Source organism: Armigeres subalbatus, chromosome 2, assembly GCF_024139115.2.
Source record: "Armigeres subalbatus isolate Guangzhou_Male chromosome 2, GZ_Asu_2, whole genome shotgun sequence".
Lineage (NCBI taxonomy): Eukaryota > Metazoa > Arthropoda > Insecta > Diptera > Culicidae > Armigeres > Armigeres subalbatus.
In genome coordinates, this window is record NC_085140.1 from 32,119,425 (window position 1) to 32,141,109 (window position 21,685).

General features: G+C 33.9%; 1 protein-coding gene across 13 annotated transcripts in view; it reads right to left on the reverse strand.

The window, feature by feature from the left end:
• LOC134218429 (collagen alpha-1(XVIII) chain) overlaps window positions 1-21,685 on the reverse strand; it is an 865,092-nt gene that overhangs the window by 647,988 nt on the left and 195,419 nt on the right. For all 13 annotated transcript variants that reach the window (XM_062697407.1, XM_062697401.1, XM_062697402.1 and 10 more), the window contains exon 3: window positions 15,180-15,200. In XM_062697407.1, coding sequence (XP_062553391.1) covers window positions 15,180-15,200 — 21 coding nt within the window. The remainder of the gene's footprint in view (window positions 1-15,179; window positions 15,201-21,685) is intronic.

Below are 21,685 nucleotides of genomic sequence, written 5' to 3' on the forward strand. Positions count from 1 at the left end.
TTTTCGAATAAAAACGCTGTTTGACAAGGCGTTCAGATCAGCACCGTACGGCTTCAATTACATCGCTAACCCCAATATTATTTCAAGAATGCATTGTCGGGATCTTAAATAGAATGTCTATGTCAAATATTGGTGACAGAACTCAATCTTAGTTAACTTTGAATACAAAATTTGTTTAGATACTCACAATTTTTAGATTGAACTGCTCCAAAAGTATAGGTGCCGTTGAGTGCTCGTAATAATTCTATGCTCATTAAAAAGCTTAAAATAATAGCTTTCTATTAATCACTGTTTGGCTCTGCGAAAAGTTGCGATAAGCTGTTTATTTCACGTTTTAGTTTGAAATGTGCATAGTATTTTTTGGTCTGTTTCTAACTGAAACCTTACAATGTATTTTTTGTTCACAAGAACCTTAAAAATGCCCTTTTTTTAATTATTAGATTGAAGCTGAAACGTTCGATATAATTATTTAATATTTACAACATGTAATGAAAGCATTAAATGAAAGCTGAAAAATGAAATGATCTCGTAGCATAATTATTCAATGACGGAATCATTTATTGAATATTTTTATTGCTGTTTTGAGTGAAATAATTGGGTAGGTTTCTTCCCAAACGACTAGAAGATATCACATTATCACACACAAGGTTGTTTATTTTCAAAACTTTTTCCTGTCGTCCGAGAATCTACCAGTTTTAGACTTTTTTTCACATGAATTTTATTGTTGGAATTTACCCGTAATGCTGGGTAGATACCTCTTCGTGGTGTGTTACGGGGTAAGTTCTACCATGGTCACATTGCCAGCTACAGGCACATCCTGACCCTACGAATACCTTCCCAATGTCCATCTCCGTGATACTTATTCCTTCTCTCCCTAGTAACGGTACAGACAAGCGTGGCCAGGAATAGTAATTCTAATGCTTTTGTCATTTTTGTCACAGATTGAAATTAAGGATTACACCCACCTTGATTTCTGATAGCAATCTGAACAGAGATTTCAAAGGAAACATGAGTATCACTAGTTTCCAGTCCACGAAATATACCGGAGCAATGCCATGCTTTCGTGTTTTTATATATTCGTAATATATTTATTTTACATATTTTATTATACTTATTTTTCATATTTCATTATATTTATTTTTCATATTTTTACATTTTATTTTTTTTTTAATTTCTATATTTTTATAATTTCATATTTTACATTCTATTATTTTGTGTCTTAAAATTTTCATATTATTATGTTATAATATTATCATATTTTCATATTTCTTCAAATTTAACATTTCACTTTCAAATTTAATATTTTATGTTTTAAATTTTGTATTTTCATATTTATATAATTTCATGTTATTACACCTTCATATTATAATATTTTTATATTACCATATTTTTCTTACTCTTATATTTTTTCTATTTTTATAGTTATATACACATTATGATGCCTTTTTTATGCTTTCACATTTTTACCCTTCTTATTTATACTTGTATACGTTCATATTTTTATACTTTTGTATTTTCATATATTTGTATTTTTTTCATATCATATTTTCATATTGTAGTTTGAAATATTTAATTTTCATATTTTAATTTTTTTGCCTTTCTTATATTTTCATACTTTCATGTTGTTATAATTTAATTAGCATATTTACATATTTCTATATTTATATTATATTATTTTTTATACTTTCATATTTCCATCTCCTATATTTTTGTGTTTTAATATTTTAATATTATCTTATTTTCAGATCTTTATATTGTCATATTCTCAAAATTTAATACTTTAATATCACATTTTATATTTTAACACTTGCAATATTATCATATTCTCATGTTTTTATGTACTCATATTTTTGTATCTTCATTTTTTATTTTCATGTCTTCATATTTTTAAATTTTCATATAGCAATTTTTATTCTATTATTACACTATATTTTTATGTTTCTTATTTTCATATTAAAAAATCATATTTTTATGCTTTTATATATTTATATTATTGTATTATGTACCTTCATACTGATTTAACGTTTTTATAGCCCACTACAAAACATCCCAGGAAGGAAAGCTTCACAACCTGCCATGTAACCTTTACGTAGACGACTTCCTGGCACATAAACTGCTATCTGATATATAACATTCTAAATAATAAATAAATTCTTTACAATTTCCAGCTTCTTCTACAAGAGATGTACATCCCGAATCAACTTCGGCTCCTAGTTGACGTTGTACTCTACAAATATATATAAAATTTGATATAATTTCTTATCATAATGTTATTCATTTCACTACATATTTATTTATATACAACTACCAAAATGAGAACTTAAAAAGAACGCGGTGCGTATGGTACGGTATGTCCACGCATCCTTCAAACCCTGTAGATTCGTGATATGTATCATGTTGAAGTGACTACTTGAACACAATACATCTCGAAGAATCATCTCTGCGGCAAACACAACGCAGTGGGCCTGGCCGCTTTGAAGTTTATGTCATACCACTGGTATGCTGTAAGCCTCAATATTGACAAGAAAAATTATTGGGCGTCATCTAACTCAATAGTTTTCCAGGATGCTTTCTTTGTACTGGCTGCGTTTGTGTTCGATTAGATTAGATTAGATTAGATTAGACATGAATTTTATTGTTGGGATTTTGTTTATGTCTAATAATCCGAAATACGTAATCATGCTGAAAACTTTTATAAAGCTGAAAATGAAATGAAAATTCTTAGTATTGGAAATTGGTATTGTTCAATACTCTGCCATCAACATGATTCTACAATACATATCAAGAGTTTCAAGTTCTAATGTTTGAGCTCGAGCTAAAATGTAACACACTCTTTTTGCCAGCAATAGAGAATGTTGGTACTGAGATTTGAACTGAAAAGCTGAACTGCTTCATATTTGTGGAAATATATTATTCTAACTATTCTCTTATATAAGACAGATTCCTTTAAATAAGCAAGGAAAAGCCTGTTTCGAGTCAAGATTATGAAGAATACAAATGAACCGTTTGTTTGAGAAACTGCATATTTAACATTTTTGGCCAAAATGAGATTTTTATATATTCTGAATCCTTGTCCAAAAATACGTATTCTGGCAAAAAATACGAAAAAAAAATTTTTGTTCAGGAATGTATGAAAAAAATTTCGTTTGTTTGAGAAACTACATATGTCCACGTACTTTGAAGAGCAATTGTGGAGTACTGCTTACATTTTTTGCACTGAAAGTGCTCCAGGGTGTTGAGTTCTGCCATAAACTATTGATCTGTATCGAAGAAATCGAGAGATTCGGTGCCAATTTGTTCAAAAACAGTTTTTTGTTGTTTTCTCGAAATAGTGTAAAATGGACTTATGCAGTTTCTCAAACAAATGATTCAAATGTAAGTACACAGTTGTAATAAAAGTTGTTCGTTTGTCGTTCAGATTAATTGATTCTTTCCAAATAGAGTTCAGTGCGAGATTTCTCTTGTTTCGGACAGCAGAACGATCGCGCGATCGGCCGGAATATTGTGTTCTGCCTTGCGCGTCCGGTAGGCCGGTAGTTAGTTTGTACTACTTTTCGCGCCCGATTCATGGCTAGGTAAAATCACTGTGTATAAAGAATGGGGTCCTCCTTAGCCGTGCGGTAAGATGCGCGGCTACAAAGCAAGACCATGCTGAGGGTGGCTGGGTTCGATTCCCGGTGCCGGTCTAGGCAATTTTCGGATTGGAAATTGTCTCGACTTCCCTGGGCATAAAGTATCATCGTGTTAGCCTCATGATATACAAATGCAAAAATGGTAACTTGGCTTAGAAACCTCGCAGTTAATAACTGTGGAAGTGCTTAATGAACACCAAGCTGCGAGGCGGCTCTGTCCCAGTGTGGGGATGTAATGCCAATAAGAAGAAGAAGGAGAAGAAGAAAGAATGGCACGGTCGTATCGCTTATCAGAGTGAATCCAGATACAACGATGCCTACCAACTAACTAATAATCCTTCCTGTGGTTTTCGTGGAGACGCAGAGGTAAACACGGTCTTCAAATAGCAAAAACCACCTACTAATAATATTCCTTCCTTCTTCCTAACTGACTACAAGGACGTGGCCGGCGCCGTTATTGATCATTTAAATTTTAGAGTCACTGAAACTTGCACACTGAGAATGCTTGAACAATCCCAGTCAATCATTCATTTGATTCATTGTGCAATTTCTCTGATTCTGATCAATCACAGAGTAGCAAGCATAGATATGTGTAGAGTCAGTGAAAGCTAAGCTAAGCAGATTAATTGATTCTTTTCAAATACACCTTTTTTAAAAATATTCCATAATTGTGGATGTTCCAAATAAAATTATTTGTCTTAGCACATGCACAGCCAGTATTTAGCAAGCAAGTCTTTTGATACGAAAATTATTTATAGCTTTTTTTCACTTTTCAAAAGACGAGTTTGTACTATCCCATTTAATTCCACCACTTGAGTCAAGTAAGAAAACCAATAACGGCCTTACTGTTGAAGTCGAAATACGTAACTGTGAAGTAACAATCAAGTAATGGAATTAAATGGAATAGTATTAACTAGTTTTATGGCAAGTGAGATCATCTTTGTTGCGAAACAATCTGTTTTCAAAATCCGAATTTAGCAGTAAAATGAAAGTATTTACTATTCACAGAGATGCCTAAAACGGCTGTATAATGTATATTGCCAAAGTTGCTTCCAACACCCACGTTTAAGTCTGTATGTGACAAAAACCATCAAAATACCATAATACAAACATAAGGGATATATTTAGGGACATTTTGAAGTTCTGGCCAACCTTTGTTCTGGAGCGAACCACTGGCACCGGTCGCTCCGTATTCTCCTGGAGCAAGTCAACGAATGCCAAGAGTCCCTCTATTTGGTATTTATTGACTACAACAAAGTTTACAATAACCTGAACCACGAAAATCTGCGCAGTACGAAGCTTTTACGTGCAGAGTGCTGCATAACGGAGCTTTGTCTGACCCCATTCTGGTAATCGCTGGAGTGAGTAAAGGATGTGTTCTATCTCCGCTGCCGTGGGCTTCTCTGGTAGCCTTTTACAATGGAACACTTAAACGACTTCGATTTGGCTTATGATATTGCTCTAATAGTGCAACGGATCTCTAAGACCAAATTTAGCTAGACCAAGTAATTGAATGTCAACATGAACAACCCCTGCCATGCCACTGGGTGGAACCAAGATTGAAATAGGAGAAAGGATCAAGAAGGCTAGGGCTGCTTTTGCGTGTTTACGTGGATATAAAATTTGTTTACGCAACAAACTACGATTATTAAAGTTGTTGTTGGCTACAGCGAATTGAATTAAATTCCATGAACTTCCTTCCAGATAGTTTTATTTCAACGGACGAAAGTTATAAAATTCCTGAGAAACAAATTATTTTTCTTAGATAAAGAATCGCTTAAATATAAAAAAAGAATACTTTAGTGGTTTTCGCTGATTACGTGCAAAGAGTCATTGAAATCCTGTTCCGAACGAAATCTACAAAAAGTTTGTATCAGCAACGTGTGATTCAAAACACTTATAATGTCTCACCTATCTACGGTATTGGCTCAGAGGTAGCTGGCAAGGAGAAACGTGTGGTGCCTGATTTTTCAATTGATCTCTTCTACGAAACCTGTGTTAAACACTTATCTTAGATTTCATGACGTTGTTTAAGATATAGTAATAATTTAGCTCACCTTGGTGTCTAGGCTATCGATTACCTCGCGGAAGATCGTAATAGGCAATAGTTTAAAAAGCTACACTAAGGAACTAGAGATAAACATAGGTTATAATCTGAGTTCAGCGCTACTAATTATAATTTCATTAAGTTCTCACTTTTCTTTAGATTCCTAATAGAGTTCAACACTAGTATGTAGTTAGCAATTGTAATAAGATAGAAAACACTAGATTAAGGCCGTAGATTTAAGTAAATTTCCATTAAGTTAGGACACTAGTAGCATTCACTTTTATCGTGGTTTTGTGTACATCTGGTTTTCATTAACAATCGCTCGTGTGGTTGCAGGTTTGCCTTGTTCATTTGTCAGTGACGTAGATGTATGTGCGGATGCTGCAGTTTTCGACGGGGCGTAGTCAACAAAAGTCTTTCGTGAAATCTGTGTTGTAATACGACAGTGAGACTTGGTATGTATCAGCAGCAAAGATCACACAAAAATTGCAAGTATGTCTACGTTTATTGATTCGTGTGTGGTGGTGAACTCGGGAAAGGAGCTCAAACTGTCATTTGCTACCGAGTTACGTAGGAGAAGCTGGTTGGTCTCCCAGTCAGCGTCGTTGTAGCGCCATCGAGGCCATTTATTGTTTTTTTATTTTTTATTTTATTACTTATACCTCATCTGAAAATTATCTTAATGAGGATGAAGGAGGTGAAAGGAGACGCATGAGTAGAAATCAAAATTAGGTAGAGATTGCTTCCGAAAAGATCCGTACTTGCCTGCCAGTTTACGAGTTAGGGATAGGAACCAGATGGCTGCGGTGACAGCGTTGGAAATAGCAGAATGTTCATTGGAGAAGGTGGAGGAGTCATCATTAAGAATGGCCAGGTCTCCATTCTCAAAGGTTTTGACATGGGCAACGTCGCGAGAATCAGTTCTAGAACCGCCCAATACAGGATGGTGGGCATTCAAATCTTCGAGGGTGAGGAGAGGAAGAAAGGAACTGGGCCTTATTCACCTTCTGTTTTACACCAGGAACATAACCATAGCGGAGGTACACGTTGATAACGATGATTGCCATTATTGTGTTTTCTGCTATAAGAACGTTGGGATTGCGAACACGCCCGCAAGGTAAGAGTGATGGATGCGCTTTCCCAAAGCACAAAAACCCTTGTGCGACGTGCTCGACACTTAAGTACAGTGATTGAGTACTATTGCTACTTGTTTGCTGTATTATAGAGAACCAAACCTGAATATTCAACATCAACGAAAGGGTGCAATGACAAAGCAGATTTTGGCGAAGTATTTTCGGAGATTCTAGATGCCACGTAGTTCTAGATCAATATTTGTGGTACATGACGGCGATGGAATGTGGATGGCAGATGGATAACGATATTGTGGAGGAATAGTAAACATGACCGCCCAAGACTTTCGTGGTGTTACTCATTGTATAAGGAATTGCGCTGCACCAGGACCCGAATTTTATTCATGGGATTTACCTTATCCACAATTTCTTTAGGAAGTTGTTTGCGGAATCTCTGGAGAAACTGCACCAAATTCTTAAGCTTGTGACGGTATTCAGCAACGACATTTGGATGGAGTTTGGGATAGGTCCGTACATTTACATCTGTTAAGAACAAAAGGAGATTAGGAATAAGGTTGAAGGTGAAACGTACAATTTCCTAGGTTTACTGCATCTGAAAGGAATTCGGCAAACGATGATAAATAAAGAACAACAGGAAAAGTTCTTGCATCGTGTCAACGGTATTTGAAAAGTTTGGCGATGAACACGTTTGACGTGCGATTGTTGACGAACAGTTTTGGGTTGTAAAGAGGATAAAGACTTAGACTGACTTGGTTCAAGCTAATGAACGTGGAGGATGCGGAGTGAATTTTTCTCAGGAACAAAAAGATTCATGGTAGCCATCCATCCATCTATTGCGACGAAGAACTATAGGCTCCATATATTGCACGAAAATGTGGAATCACTTCATAATATAAACTTATTATTTAAATCTCTAATTTTGTCTACCACAAATAATAATCAATTGAATATATGGATTTTATTGACGCCAAAATCTTTTTTCCCAATTTTTATCAGGATTATGCACCAACGGAAACAGTGTGTCAACCAGATCAGGAAACCAACGTGTCATCCGACGACGGGATGCGGCATCTCCAGCACGAAGAAGCGATGGCTATAGGAAATATTAGGGTTCGGTGATTACATAAATGGCTATCGGATCATTTGCCACGTGTTCGAGTTGTGTCGGACGATGACGGGAGGGGCGGATTGATAGGTACAATGGAGTTCCGCCGTAAGTCAATGGGCTGGAAAGGAGATGTAGACATTCCGTGGGAAGTCTATTAACTAGAACGGATCATTATGTGTTAAGTGTTGCAATTTATCAGGCCAGTTTCGAGGTCGGGTCGTAGGGAATTGATTTGGCGGTTAGTGAGCAATCAAGGAGATTAAATCGAAAGATTGACTGATAATTTATTTGGTTAAACAACACGTCTGATTGACTTTTAGAAAAATTCAAAACGTTTTTCATGCAGTTAACTAGACATGATGAATGCGATAACTCACACCATCAATTGATAAATTACTTCAGATTTAACATTTATGAAATTTGAAACACGGTAATTACACGTCGTAAAATAAAATAATTACTGGTGCCGTAATGATGACGGGTATCTTATTTCACTTGTGCGTTCCCGTTTGTCCATGACCCTTGGCCGTTTTTATGATACTGCTCCATGTGTAATAAATTATTTTAAAATTGAAACTGATCAAACCGACGCACAATAGATTGCATAGATGAAAATAGGATCGTAAATTTATGAACCTATCTGGACCAATAAAGGTTACGGCCATTATGGCTTGATCAAAATTTGCTCCATTCGGCCGATAGCATTATGACTAATTGGTGCTCGTCGTTTCGGGTGCGATATAAAATGATAAAACTTTATGTACAATCGGCATTGTGGAATGATTAGGTAATTGTTTTGGATAATTCTAGAAATTTACATTCATCTACCGGGCGTCCTACAAAGTAAATTCAAAGCGCATAAAAGTGAGAAATTAATGAACCATCAGTGCGCATTTATTGCACCCCCACTTGACTGGACGAGCGACCGGTTTCACCCGTCGAAGTCGCTAAAGTTGTCAGTGCCGTGAAGCTGTGGGGGAGAATGGTTCAATGCACAAAATTTTGATTGAATTCTGATCTCCTACTATGAGGTTTGAATCACCCACAATTTAAATGATGCCCATAACATTTACAGAAAATAACGTAAATCTTATCTAATGATTAGAATTCTTTCGTGGAAATATTTTTTCACATTTCAAAATTGCAACTTACTACTAAACTTGCAGAAAGCGTAAATTAATCCAATTGAAACATTTTAACTTGTACTCCCTTCAATACATATATTAGCATTACTATTCCGGTTATTGGTCATAAACAGATCGACTTCTCTATTCACACGCCGAACGGCGACTCGCAATCATGGTGGAGAGGAAATCATCGTTGGTGAGGGAGAACCAGAATGATGTTCCAGCTTGCGTTAATTGACAACTTAGAGCCGGAATAAAACTGTCAATAATAAGCCATCGTCGCGTCACGTCGAGTCGGCTGGCTCTGTTGGTCCGACGATTGGGTTAATTTTCACTTTACTAACTGACTGCGGCCGATGGCTTTTCAATATGGGTCCACCCGGTCCACCCAGTAGTTGTAGTCGTAGAGCGATGCGGAACGACATGAATAAAGTTAAATTATGGCGGGGTGTAAGTATGCTAATAAATTTTAATTATTTGACTAACGAGTCGTGGACGCTCCGGGTAGCCTCGTTTGGTTTGACAAAGTATTACGATACAAATGTTGAGATTTTTCACGGGTTTGATGCTACCTGAGAAATTTACGCAGAACTTAAGCATGATCCCCTATTTCTTACCGGGTGTCCTACGAAAGGCTGAAACACATAAGGCTGAACTCAAAAGGCTGAAATCCCGAAAGGCTGAAAGTCTCAAAAGGCTGAAAGTATCAGAAGGCTGAAATGTATCGAAAGGCTGACATTAATGGAATGAAATGAATCTCAGCAGAATAAAGAATAAAGAATAAAGAATAAAGAATAAAGAATAAAGAATAAAGAATAAAGAATAAAGAATAAAGAATAAAGAATAAAGAATAAAGAATAAAGAATAAAGAATAAAGAATAAAGAATAAAGAATAAAGAATAAAGAATAAAGAATAAAGAATAAAAAATAAAGAATATAGAATAAAGAATAAAGAATAAAAAATAAAAGAATAAAGAATAACGAATAAAGAATAAAGAATAAAAGAATAAAGAATAAAGAATAAAAGAATAAAGAATAAAGAATAAAGAATAAAGAATAAAGAATAAAGAATAAAGAATAAAGAATAAAGAATAAAGAATAAAGAATAAAGAATAAAGAATAAAGAATAAAAGAATAAAGAATAAAGAATAAAGAATAAAAGAATAAAGAATAAAGAATAAAGAATAAAGAATAAAAGAATAAAGAATAAAGAATAAAAGAATAAAGAATAAAGAATAAAGAATAAAAGAATAAAGAATAAAGAATAAAGAATAAAGAATAAAGAATAAAGAATAAAGAATAAAGAATAAAGAATAAAGAATAAAGAATAAAAGAATAAAGAATAAAGAATAAAGAATAAAGAATAAAGAATAAAGAATAAAGAATAAAGAATAAAGAATAAAGAATAAAGAATAAAAGAATAAAGAATAAAAGAATAAAGAATAAAGAATAAAGAATAAAGAATAAAGAATAAAGAATAAAGAATAAAGAATAAAGAATAAAGAATAAAGAATAAAGAATAAAGAATAAAGAATAAAGAATAAAGAATAAAAGAATAAAGAATAAAGAATAAAGAATAAAGAATAAAGAATAAAAGAATAAAGAATAAAGAATAAAGAATAAAAGAATAAAGAATAAAGAATAAAGAATAAAGAATAAAGAATAAAGAATAAAGAATAAAGAATAAAGAATAAAGAATAAAGAATAAAAGAATAAAGAATAAAGAATAAAGAATAAAGAATAAAGAATAAAGAATAAAGAATAAAGAATAAAGAATAAAGAATAAAGAATAAAGAATAAAGAATAAAGAATAAAGAATAAAGAATAAAGAATAAAGAATAAAGAATAAAGAATAAAGAATAAAGAATAAAGAATAAAAGAATAAAGAATAAAGAATAAAGAATAAAGAATAAAAGAATAAAGAATAAAGAATAAAGAATAAAGAATAAAGAATAAAGAATAAAGAATAATGAATAAAGAATAAAGAAAAAAATAATAAAGATTAAAAAGTAAAGAATACATAATTAAGAATAATAAAGAATAAATATTAAAGAATAAAAAAAGAAGCATAAAGAATAAAGAATAAAGAATAAAGAATAAAGAATAAAGAATAAAGAATAAAGAATAAAGAATAAAGAATAAAGAATAAAGAATAAAGAATAAAGAATAAAGAATAAAAGAATAAAAGAATAAAGAATAAAGAATAAAGAATAAAGAATAAAGAATAAAGAATAAAGAATAAAGAATAAAGAATAAAGAATAAAGAATAAAGAATAAAGAATAAAGAATAAAGAATAAAGAATAAAGAATAAAGAATAAAAGAATAAAGAATAAAGAATAAAGAATAAAGAATAAGAATAAAGAATAAAGAATAAAGAATAAAAGAATAAAGAATAAAGAATAAAGAATAAAGAATAAAGAATAAAAGAATAAAGAATAAAGAATAAAAGAATAAAGAATAAAGAATAAAGAATAAAGAATAAAAGAATAAAGAATAAAGAATAAAGAATAAAGAATAAAGAATAAAGAATAAAAGAATAAAGAATAAAGAATAAAAGAATAAAGAATAAAGAATAAAGAATAAAGAATAAAGAATAAAGAATAAAGAATAAAGAATAAAGAATAAGAATAAAGAATAAAGAATAAAGAATAAAAGAATAAAGAATAAAGAATAAAAGAATAAAGAATAAAGAATAAAGAATAAAGAATAAAGAATAAAGAATAAAAGAATAAAGAATAAAGAATAAAGAATAAAGAATAAAAGAATAAAAGAATAAAGAATAAAGAATAAAGAATAAAGAATAAGAATAAAGAATAAAGAATAAAGAATAAAGAATAAAGAATAAAGAATAAAGAATAAAGAATAAAGAATAAAGAATAAAGAATAAAGAATAAAGAATAAAGAATAAAGAATAAAGAATAAAGAATAAAGAATATAAAGAATAAAGAATAAAGAATAAAGAATAAAGAATAAAGAATAAAGAATAAAGAATAAAGAATAAAGAATAAAGAATAAAGAATAAAGAATAAAGAATAAAGAATAAAGAATAAAGAATAAAGAATAAAGAATTAAGAATTAAGAATTAAGAATTAAGAATTAAGAATTAAGAATTAAGAATTAAGAATTAAGAATTAAGAATTAAGAATTAAGAATTAAGAATTAAGAATTAAGAATTAAGAATTAAGAATTAAGAATTAAGAATTAAGAATTAAGAATAGAAATAGCCGGAGACGCGCCAGCCTAGGGATGAAAGTCTCTCTAATAAAGATACTAAAAGAATAAGAATTGCACAGAGAAGAAGGAAGGAGGATTAAAATTAAATTAAATTAACAATTATTATTAATTAAATTTATTAATTAATTAATTATTAATTATTAATTAAAAAACACCTAAATAAAGAATAAAAAAAAAAAAAAGGAAGGAGGAAAGAGAAGAATAAAAAAGGGAGAAGAGAGAAGAAAGACAGAAGAATGGAGAAGGAAAAAAGAAGAAGGAACAAGAATGAAGCAAAAATAAAGGGAAGATGGTAAAGGAAAGAAGAAAGAAAAAGGGAAAAAGGAAGGAAAATGAAGAAAGAAGAAAACAGGACGGAAAAATGGTTGAAAGAAGGAAGAAAGAAGAAGGATAATGTAAAATGAAGAAAGAATAGAGAAAAAGGAAAAAGAAACTAGGAAAAGGAAGAAGGGATTGGAAAGAAGACAAACAGGGAGGTAAAACAAGGAAGAAAGAAGAAAAAAGAAGAAGAAAAAACAAGGAAAAGGAAGAAGTTAAGAAGCAACAGGAATAAATGAAGAAGGAAGAAGAAGAAGAACAAAGAAAAATCAAGTAAGTAGAAACCAGAAAAAAAGTAGGAAAAAGAAAGAAGGAACAAAGGAGGAGAAGAAGGAAATAGGAACAAGGAAGGAGGAATTAAGAAGGAAGAACTAAGAAGAATGGTAGAACGAAGAAGGAAGAAAGAAACAAGAAGAAGGAAAAAGGAATGGTTGAAGAAGAAAGAAGGAAAAAATGAAAAAAAAATTTAAAAAAAGAAGGAAGAAGAAAAAAGGGAGAAGGAAGTAGGAAGAAAGAAGGAATAATTAAGAAGGAAAAAGAAACAAGAGCGAAGAATAAGCGAAGAAAGTAATCTTGACAAGAATCAAAAATCAAATACAAGAACCAAGAACAATAAAGTCTAGTTCCTTTCTATGTTATCTAAAATTTGTATAGACTAAAAACTAATAATTCCGTATAAAAATTGAAAGACAACAAGAAGTCGCAAGAAGGTTGCGGATCATTTTAGTTTGTGCCCCTATTAACGTCAAATGTGAATTCTTCCACTAAAATTGGTTTCTCGTGATTTTTCAGCCTTATGAGTTTTCAGCCTTATGTGATTCAGCCTTTCATGGAAGACCCTTCTTACCTCTTCCTTAATCGCTCCACCACATTTCAACCCATTGTGCCCTTTTTCGGTGCATTCTTAGATCATCTCTATAGTTTTTAAATATCTAAACATCTTTAAGTTTAAGAATATTTCGACCTATAATGAAAGGAAATCTTCAGCGTCCGATACTCGGCTAGAAACAGCTAAGAAACTCCAATTATTGAGAAGACAGAAATAGGTCGAACACTTGAAAAGAACGTCATGTAATATCCTGTTGAACATATTTCTCGATTGTTATCCGATTTTCACAACAAGATAAGGCACGATTTGAGCGAGATGGTATTTCCAAACGGAAGACGCCTTCCACTGATACAAAGCTGATCACGTGCGGCTACCATCCAGTGAAATGGAAAGGACTTTAACATATTGCAGTGATCACTTCAATGATAGTCTGATAATAGATTAATAAGATTGGTCTTTGCTAAAATTCGTTGACATCAAAAGCCAACACTAACATACATTTTAAAAACATTTTTTTAATTTCTAATGTTTCGATTATGATATCTCAAGTAATAACTACTCTAAAACATAAATCTGCCCTCATGAACCAAACAAAAGAAACTCACACGAGACGTGTGCAGAATACCAACACCAGTTTGCAGATATTCTCCCGAAAGGATACGCCTTTTAATTAAGTCATCATCCGCACAAACGACGTCGTCAGTTTCCACTTTCGGCAAAATTTCAAACATTCAACAGCTGTCCCATCGTGGCCTTTGTCACACTTTTAGATGACCTTAAAAGCCAAGAGGCAATTCTGCGGATGCCACTTTGTACATGTCTTAACGATTGATGGCACCCAGCTTCTTGGTCTGCTTCGGGTCGTGCGTGACCAATTGATCCCAAACCCCGTCGTCGAGCTCCAACCAACCGACTTTTCGAAGTTAATCAGCCGTTTTTCCGGAATGGCTCAATCAATTTCGCTCGGTTCGTTTGGCACGAGCACATTCTTGTCTACACAGCGTCATCATCAACAAGTCCGAAGAGTGCAGAAGCAGCATCTTAGGTGTTGGTCGGGAATGACTCTTTTCGCATAAAATTCGGTTCCACTGATACTGAGGTGGTTGCTGAGGCGAAACACCAACCCGAAATGGAACAGCATGGCGCGATATGATCTGATTCGGGATGCGATAGCATCTCTTTATATCTCGGTGCTAATCTGGTTAATAAATTCCACGCGTTCAAAGGCTTGCCGGTTTGAAGCGTCAAAAATCGCGTCGGATATAAAACACATTTCATTTTTTGTCTTTTTCAACAAAAAAATAGATTAAATAATGCCGAAACTCGAGGGGATTAAAGTTAAATCATCCAATAATGAGGCTTTCGGCAGAGAACAATGCACACTGCCACATGATACAAACAATTATCCTTAATTTATGCTTCGTTTCATTAATTGATACGGTGAATTTCGAGAGAATGTCAGCTGGTAAAATATGGTAATTGTGTTGTTCTGCAGATGAGTTCAAATATTTGAAGTGTTTTAATTTAATTTGCGTTTTTGGTGCAAAATAAAAACGAGCCACCATCTTTCATCATTATTATGTTGTTGAGCTTCGAATACAATGTAAGGACCAGCCCACTCAATTTTTCGCTCGATTTGTTTCATTGAAAGAATTTGAAATTTTTATTGAAGCACTTATTAATCGCAACCGATTTTGGAAAAATGTTTCGGATTATTTTGTATTTTGTACGGATTTCGTAAGCAAAAATACATAAAATATTAGCATCAAAAATAAAATACTTCTTAACTTACCTTTCAAATACAGAGGAATACCTGAAATGAAAAATAAACAGAATTAATATGGCTCTTCTTAGCATAATTAACTCAATCTCGTGCCCAAATGCCAATATCCAAATATTCTCACGCCTATTAAAGCCTAATTGATTACCCTCCGCCGAAGTCATTAAAATTATCCAATCTCGGCTAACCGATCGACCCAACGAATAATGTCATTTCTTCCCCTGTGGAATTTTATCTCTTCGTCGCTGCACACCCAGGCTTGGCAGTTGAGTAATCCGAAAGCACCTCCCTCGCAGTTTCTCCTATAGGATCCCTAATTATGCCACGGCACTTCGCGCACTGCTGCTCGGTTGCATGGAACCATTTTTACGAGCATATTTTAACGACCTTTTGATAATTTTACAACCTCGGTCATGAATATCGTTTTCTATTTTCTTACGAAATCCATCAGCCTCGTTAGACGATGGATCCCTCACTTGATTGTCACCGAGAGCTAAAGCCATTCGACGAAGTAATGTTTCTTTTTTCTGCTTTCCATGATGGCTCAATAACCAAAACAAGGGCGCACTATCGTAGCGCCGTACGCGAGACGAGTGACACCCTTTGAGGTGGCTAATGGCTTCGCTTGCTTCGAAAATATTGCGCTGTGTGATTGAAGTGTCGAACATGACTCATGAGTGTAATAATCTGAAGTGATTCCAGTGATGTAAATTTTATAGATTTTCACATTACAAAGATCAGTTGGTACGAACCCAATAGATTCCACCACTCTTCGTACATAAATTTGTGATGCAGATGAAATATTAAGTAATATTTTTAATTTTGTGGATGCAAATTGCAAATTTTATAAAATTTTCTAATATTTTTTTAGAAATTTTGAGGGTTTTGAAAACTTTGCTTTGTAAATTTTGGTTATCTAATAACTAAAATATCTTTTCATATATCCTATACGTCTCCTTTTCTCAACCATATTTTTTCAACAACGAACGGTCGTTTTAAATATTGTAAGATAATGCTCAATAATTTTCTGTTTTCTACTGTTTTCAAGCTAATTACCAGTATCGATACTCCCCATTTATTAAAAAAATTCAGCTAGGGTTGCGGTGACATTTCATGACAACTAAAGTTAGGTCTGCACTGACATTCATATTTTTTGAATCTGTTTCTTTCTCCCATGTTATGGAATAGCTATCTCTGTTCGGAGGATCGATTGAAGCTATTTCTCTGGCGTTTTGGATCTTATGTTAAAGAAAACCAAGCTTACCTACTGAAAATCTGGTTCACATGATTTGTTATTCTATTTTTGTGCAAGGTCACAACAATTTAACAAATTGTAGTCTAAGAGGGTTTAGAATAAAATGTCCTTTTCATCGATGTTTCACTTGGGCTAGGTTTGACTTGAAGTGAGGACTAATTTTCACCTGAAGAATGGTTGGCAAAGCTGAGGAAAGTGAATTTGTTTGCTGGTTTGGAGGGATAATGATGATTGATCGAATCAGAGAAAGACCCAGATATTTTTTTTTTCGGTTATTCAGAATTAGGACCTTACCAAATTTTATAACCAAAAAAACGACATGCTTTTATTTTATCCTGGGATAGTTAATGAGAGTTCTCATATGCGTTGGAAATCACTTGGAGATAATATTCCCAAAATGGTGAAAATAGTAACAATAGACACATGTCTGATTTCTTTTGAATCTAGAATTGAATCGAATCACAACGAATCGAATAGAAGTACCTAGCCATAGGATTTTTTAATCTCATTCAAATCACCTTAGTTTACTCTAATTGCAGAATAATTAACCCAATTATGAACAAGAAAATGATTAGGAAATTTATTAAGCTCCTATGGACATTATGGTCATTATATTCTTGAAAATGAATCCCAAATTAGCTGTGTTTTTCACAATGAAATCTAATAAAACTTGCACGCATGATTTTGAAACATTTCCAGGTGAAAAATAAACAGCTTTATCAATATAAAGACTGTTTATTCATGGCTAATGAGACTTAACTAAAATATTCTTTACACAGTATGTGTCAAAATCGATTCACCCCTTATTAATTGATTGTTGGCGTAAAAAGCTGGATAAAATATGAAAATTTAAAAAAATAAAGGTTTCGATAATTTGTAGAATTTTTATAATTTTAAAAAACTTAAATTTACAAAAAAAATAAAGTCTGAAAAAATATTATTTTTAAAAATATAAAGATTTGGCAAATACATATTGTGTTCTTTAAAGATTTTTAAAACTTTAAAACTAAAGTCAATTTTTAAAATTTAAAACATTTGAAAATATAAAAAGTTTGGAGAATTTTGTAAATTTCAAAAGTTTGGAAATTTTAAAATTTTTGTGAATTCTGAATTAAAGAAACTTTATTTTGAAAACTTAAATAACATTATGGGTCTCCGAGCCTTCTATCGAAAGTTCGGTTTTGAAGTGATCCTATAGCCTTTACGAATACTTTGTATACGCGAAAGGTAAAAACAGTTCTAATTCGTCAAAGTGTAGTGTTTAAAGCAGCTGAACAATATGGACCAACTTTAAATTCTGCAGTAACTGGTCCTGTGTCAATGCTGATGTCGAATCCCTGTCGGACATCTTCCCCCGATTCAACCACGCGTTTACCACATTGATGGCAGCGGTTAAACCGCAAAATATAAATTCGAAAATGTGACGACTATTGTGAATCACATACTTGAAATCAATGTTGATCGAGCGAACACCAGAAGAAACATTTTGTGCCTTTTTTTAAATGAGAAGTGTGGAACGTGACATTGCTTTAAATTTAAGAACACCAAGGATTGAAGTGAACTTTGTGCGGAGAGAAGGAAATCGATTTCATCCGTCGAACAGTCAGTGGCCAGTGGCTACGAACCAGCAAATTATTGTCAATCGGCTGTTGATGCGAATCGACGATGGATCCCTCCAGCCCACATAAACCAACGATCCTAAAATCCAAAAAAAAAACATCAAAATCCAATCACCATCACCACCAAAGACGCTGTGGAGGTCTTTCAACATGGCGGTAGGTCAACGACTTTGGAACAGAAACATCCTCGTGCATATAAGTTAGTAAAACAAACCTTTTTTTTTGTATTTTTGACGTAGGACTTACGTCTCTCTTCACTATACCGGGTGTCATTTCAATATTTCTAAATCGATCGCGTTACGCTGTGTTGAAAGATTTTGAGTGATAATAACGTTTGTCCCAGTGAACGGATCTCTCCGGAAAACCCCTTAATTGACGGATCTTAAGTATGCCTTTAATATTCATACTTGATATGACCCGAAAAACTTGTTTCAATAGGCCTAAAACTGTTGCCGAAGCAAAACATTGACTGCACTGAAACCTATAAATATGGGTGCCGCTTGTTCCTCGCGTCATTTGTTCGCTTGATTCTGATGGGTGCAGACACCAGCGAATGAGCTGCCGCTGGGTCTGCTGAGAAGGCATAAAATAGCGCAAAACGATTTTTTTCTTTCATTCTAACCGGGACAAGCAAAGCCACAGCAGCATCGATTCGACATCACTCGCAACTTTTCGCAAAACAGCATCGTCCGCATCATCCGCTTTTCGGCCCGGCAGCGCCGAGGCCACCATCAGCCAAAGCATGCCAGTACAGCCGCAGAAAATGTTCCAGAAGCAGCCCATTCTACAGACCCGACACCGCAGCAATGCCGTGGAGATACCGGCAGCAGCAGCAGAGTCGAGCCGAAACTAGCCGGCATCAATGAAGAGCTGAGGCCGACCGGCTTCAGTGTTGAGCCGAGACCGGCCGGCATTGGTATCGAGCCGAAACAAGTTGAAGAAAATCAAGAGAAAGAACTGCAATGTACTTGAAGAAATCGCGTGTGTGTGTGTTTTGGTTTCGAGTAAAGGAACCCCCTTGGTCCACCAGTTCCCCGAAAGGAGTTAATTTTCGGCCCTTATCAGGGCCAAGAGAGTTAATAATAATTTTCACAATTGTGTGGCATTCGTCACTGGTTCGTCGCATGCTGCATTAAGGCAATTCGCATCCCGCTGGTTCCATTGAGGAAACAGCACACGTCAAGCGGATACGCTACATGAAGACAGCTTTGGTTTCGCGCTCCACCCAGGAGCACCCAGCATCAGCCTTACAGTCCGCTGCAACAGATGGAGATAGAAAATGTATTTCTTTGAAGCAAACGGTTCTTCTGAGAGCCACTGATATATAGAATATCAAAGTTTTAAATACCCTCCGCGTTAGAAATTGTACTTGGGTGCCAAATCCAATATTCTAGAGATAAAATGTTATACGTGAATAGCAGATTTTCAAGATTTTTTAAAACCGTGACATACAAGAACTGTGACCGCGAAGTGGACGAAAAACTAGACTTGACCATGCCTTTAAAGACACTTAATATGTCCAAATTTCTCACATAATCTAATTTAGATAAATACATCGGTGATAACAGCCCAAACATTATTATATAACAGTTTTCGTGAGCAATTTAAAAAAGATATCTCAAAATGAAAATTTATCAATCGATTTATATAGAAAAACATTGTTTGATACTGTTCGCGCACAAAGCGAACGTGACTGAATGTTCTCCCAAGCTACCAATCCTAAATTTTCCGCACTTCCCACCTGAACAGCAATTCTCGCTTAACTTTTCAAAAGGTCCTAAGTAACATTTTTTTCATGATTTAATTTGAGTATTGCAATCAACAGATTAACATGAAGTATGTTGATTGCATTATTCAGATTAAATCATGAAAAAAATGTTACGTAGGACCTTCTGAAAAGTTAAGCGAGAATTCTTAGCTCGATTGCCTGGCTTGTGGCATGTACTATGCGAAAAGTCCCGTTAGGAAATAAACGCCAGCAGCGAGCAACAAAAGAAAGAAGAAGAAGCCCATCACGAACGCTTCGATGATGATCCACTTTTTCGGCCCGGCAGAGTCGAGGCCAACATCAGCCGAAGCATAGCCATCAGTACAGCAGTAGAAGAAGTTCCAGAAGCAGTCCACCCCACAGACCCGACACCGCAGCAATGTCGAGCAGATACCGGTAACAGTAGCAGAGTCGAGCCGAGGCCAGCCGGCATCAGTATCGATCCGAGACAGGCTGAAGAAAAGCAAGAGAAAGAATTGCGATGCAGTTGTCCATTAAAAAGTTAATTTCCGGCCCTTATCAGGGCCAAGAAAGATAATGATAATGCTCGCAATTGGTCACCGGTTCATCGGTCGGCAGTTCGTATCCCGCTGGTTCCATCTGGAGAAACAACACACGTCGGCACATACCTACACTGCATGAAGACAGCTTTGGTTTCGCGCTCCACCCGGAGCACCCAACATTAGTTTTACAATCCACTGCAACATGACGCAACAGATGGACATAGAAAATGTTTATTTTCAAAGCATACGGTTCTTCTGAGAGCCATTGATAGACTTACTAAAGAGTTCTTAAAAATTCTAAAATACTCTAGAGATAAAATGTTATACGCGAATAGCAGATTTTCAAGATTTTTGAAATAAATCACAAAAAATTCCACTATTAGATGAAAAATCGATTGAGAGCTTTTCTTTTTGAGATATTTTTTCCTATATTGCTCATGAAAATTGTTATAATAATGTTTGGGCTGTTATCGCCGATTTTTTATACAAATTAGGTGACGTGAGAGATTTGGATATATTATACATCTTCAAAGGCATGGTCAAGTCAAGTTCTACGTCCACTTCGCGGTTATGTCACAGACATTACCCACTGTTCGTTTTTTCATGTTGAAAATCATTTACTTCTCAAATCAATCGGAAGAACCACCGAAATAAAAAGAAAAAAAAATAGTAATGTAATAAATTTCAGTGTACTGTGCTATCAGGGTTAATATTTTCTTTGAAAATACTTGCCCTCAATACTAAAATGCGTATGAAGCTCGCAGTAGATAACTGTCATAGAACAATTAATTTCCAGAAATATTTTTCCCAATTGGAACATGGCACCAATGAGAAGATTTGTCTTTTAAATTTGCGTATGCGAAATTAGATATTTATTAGCAAAACAGTCCCATCTCATCGTTACTTGTCACTAGTTCAATATCACATCCATAAATCTTGGATTACGAAAAAGGATACACTATGTCCACAGAGATGAGCACATTTCACAATCGAAAGCATCTTGGATCGAGAATCGAAATTGGCATCTGCGGATTGGTAATCCTATAAGGATAATTGGCAACATAGATTTGAAAAATTTGACCAACTGTTTCGGAAAAATGTTTCCCCAAGTAGTAGGAAAATCAAGTTTTTCCAACAATAACGAAACAGATTTTTGTGGAACCTGAATTTCCTAGAATCGATATTTCGTAACCACTAGTGCTCAATGCGGGCTCGTCTTTATTCGATAAGATATCGAGTAAGGGAGGTAAAGTCTACCTGCTCGACTATTTTTAATAACTTTTACTGGCTTACCGTTTCGATGGGAAACCTTTTTGAAGCACCATCAGCTTATAAAAGCATGCTTCTGCAACAATTTCAAAAAATTTGCTACT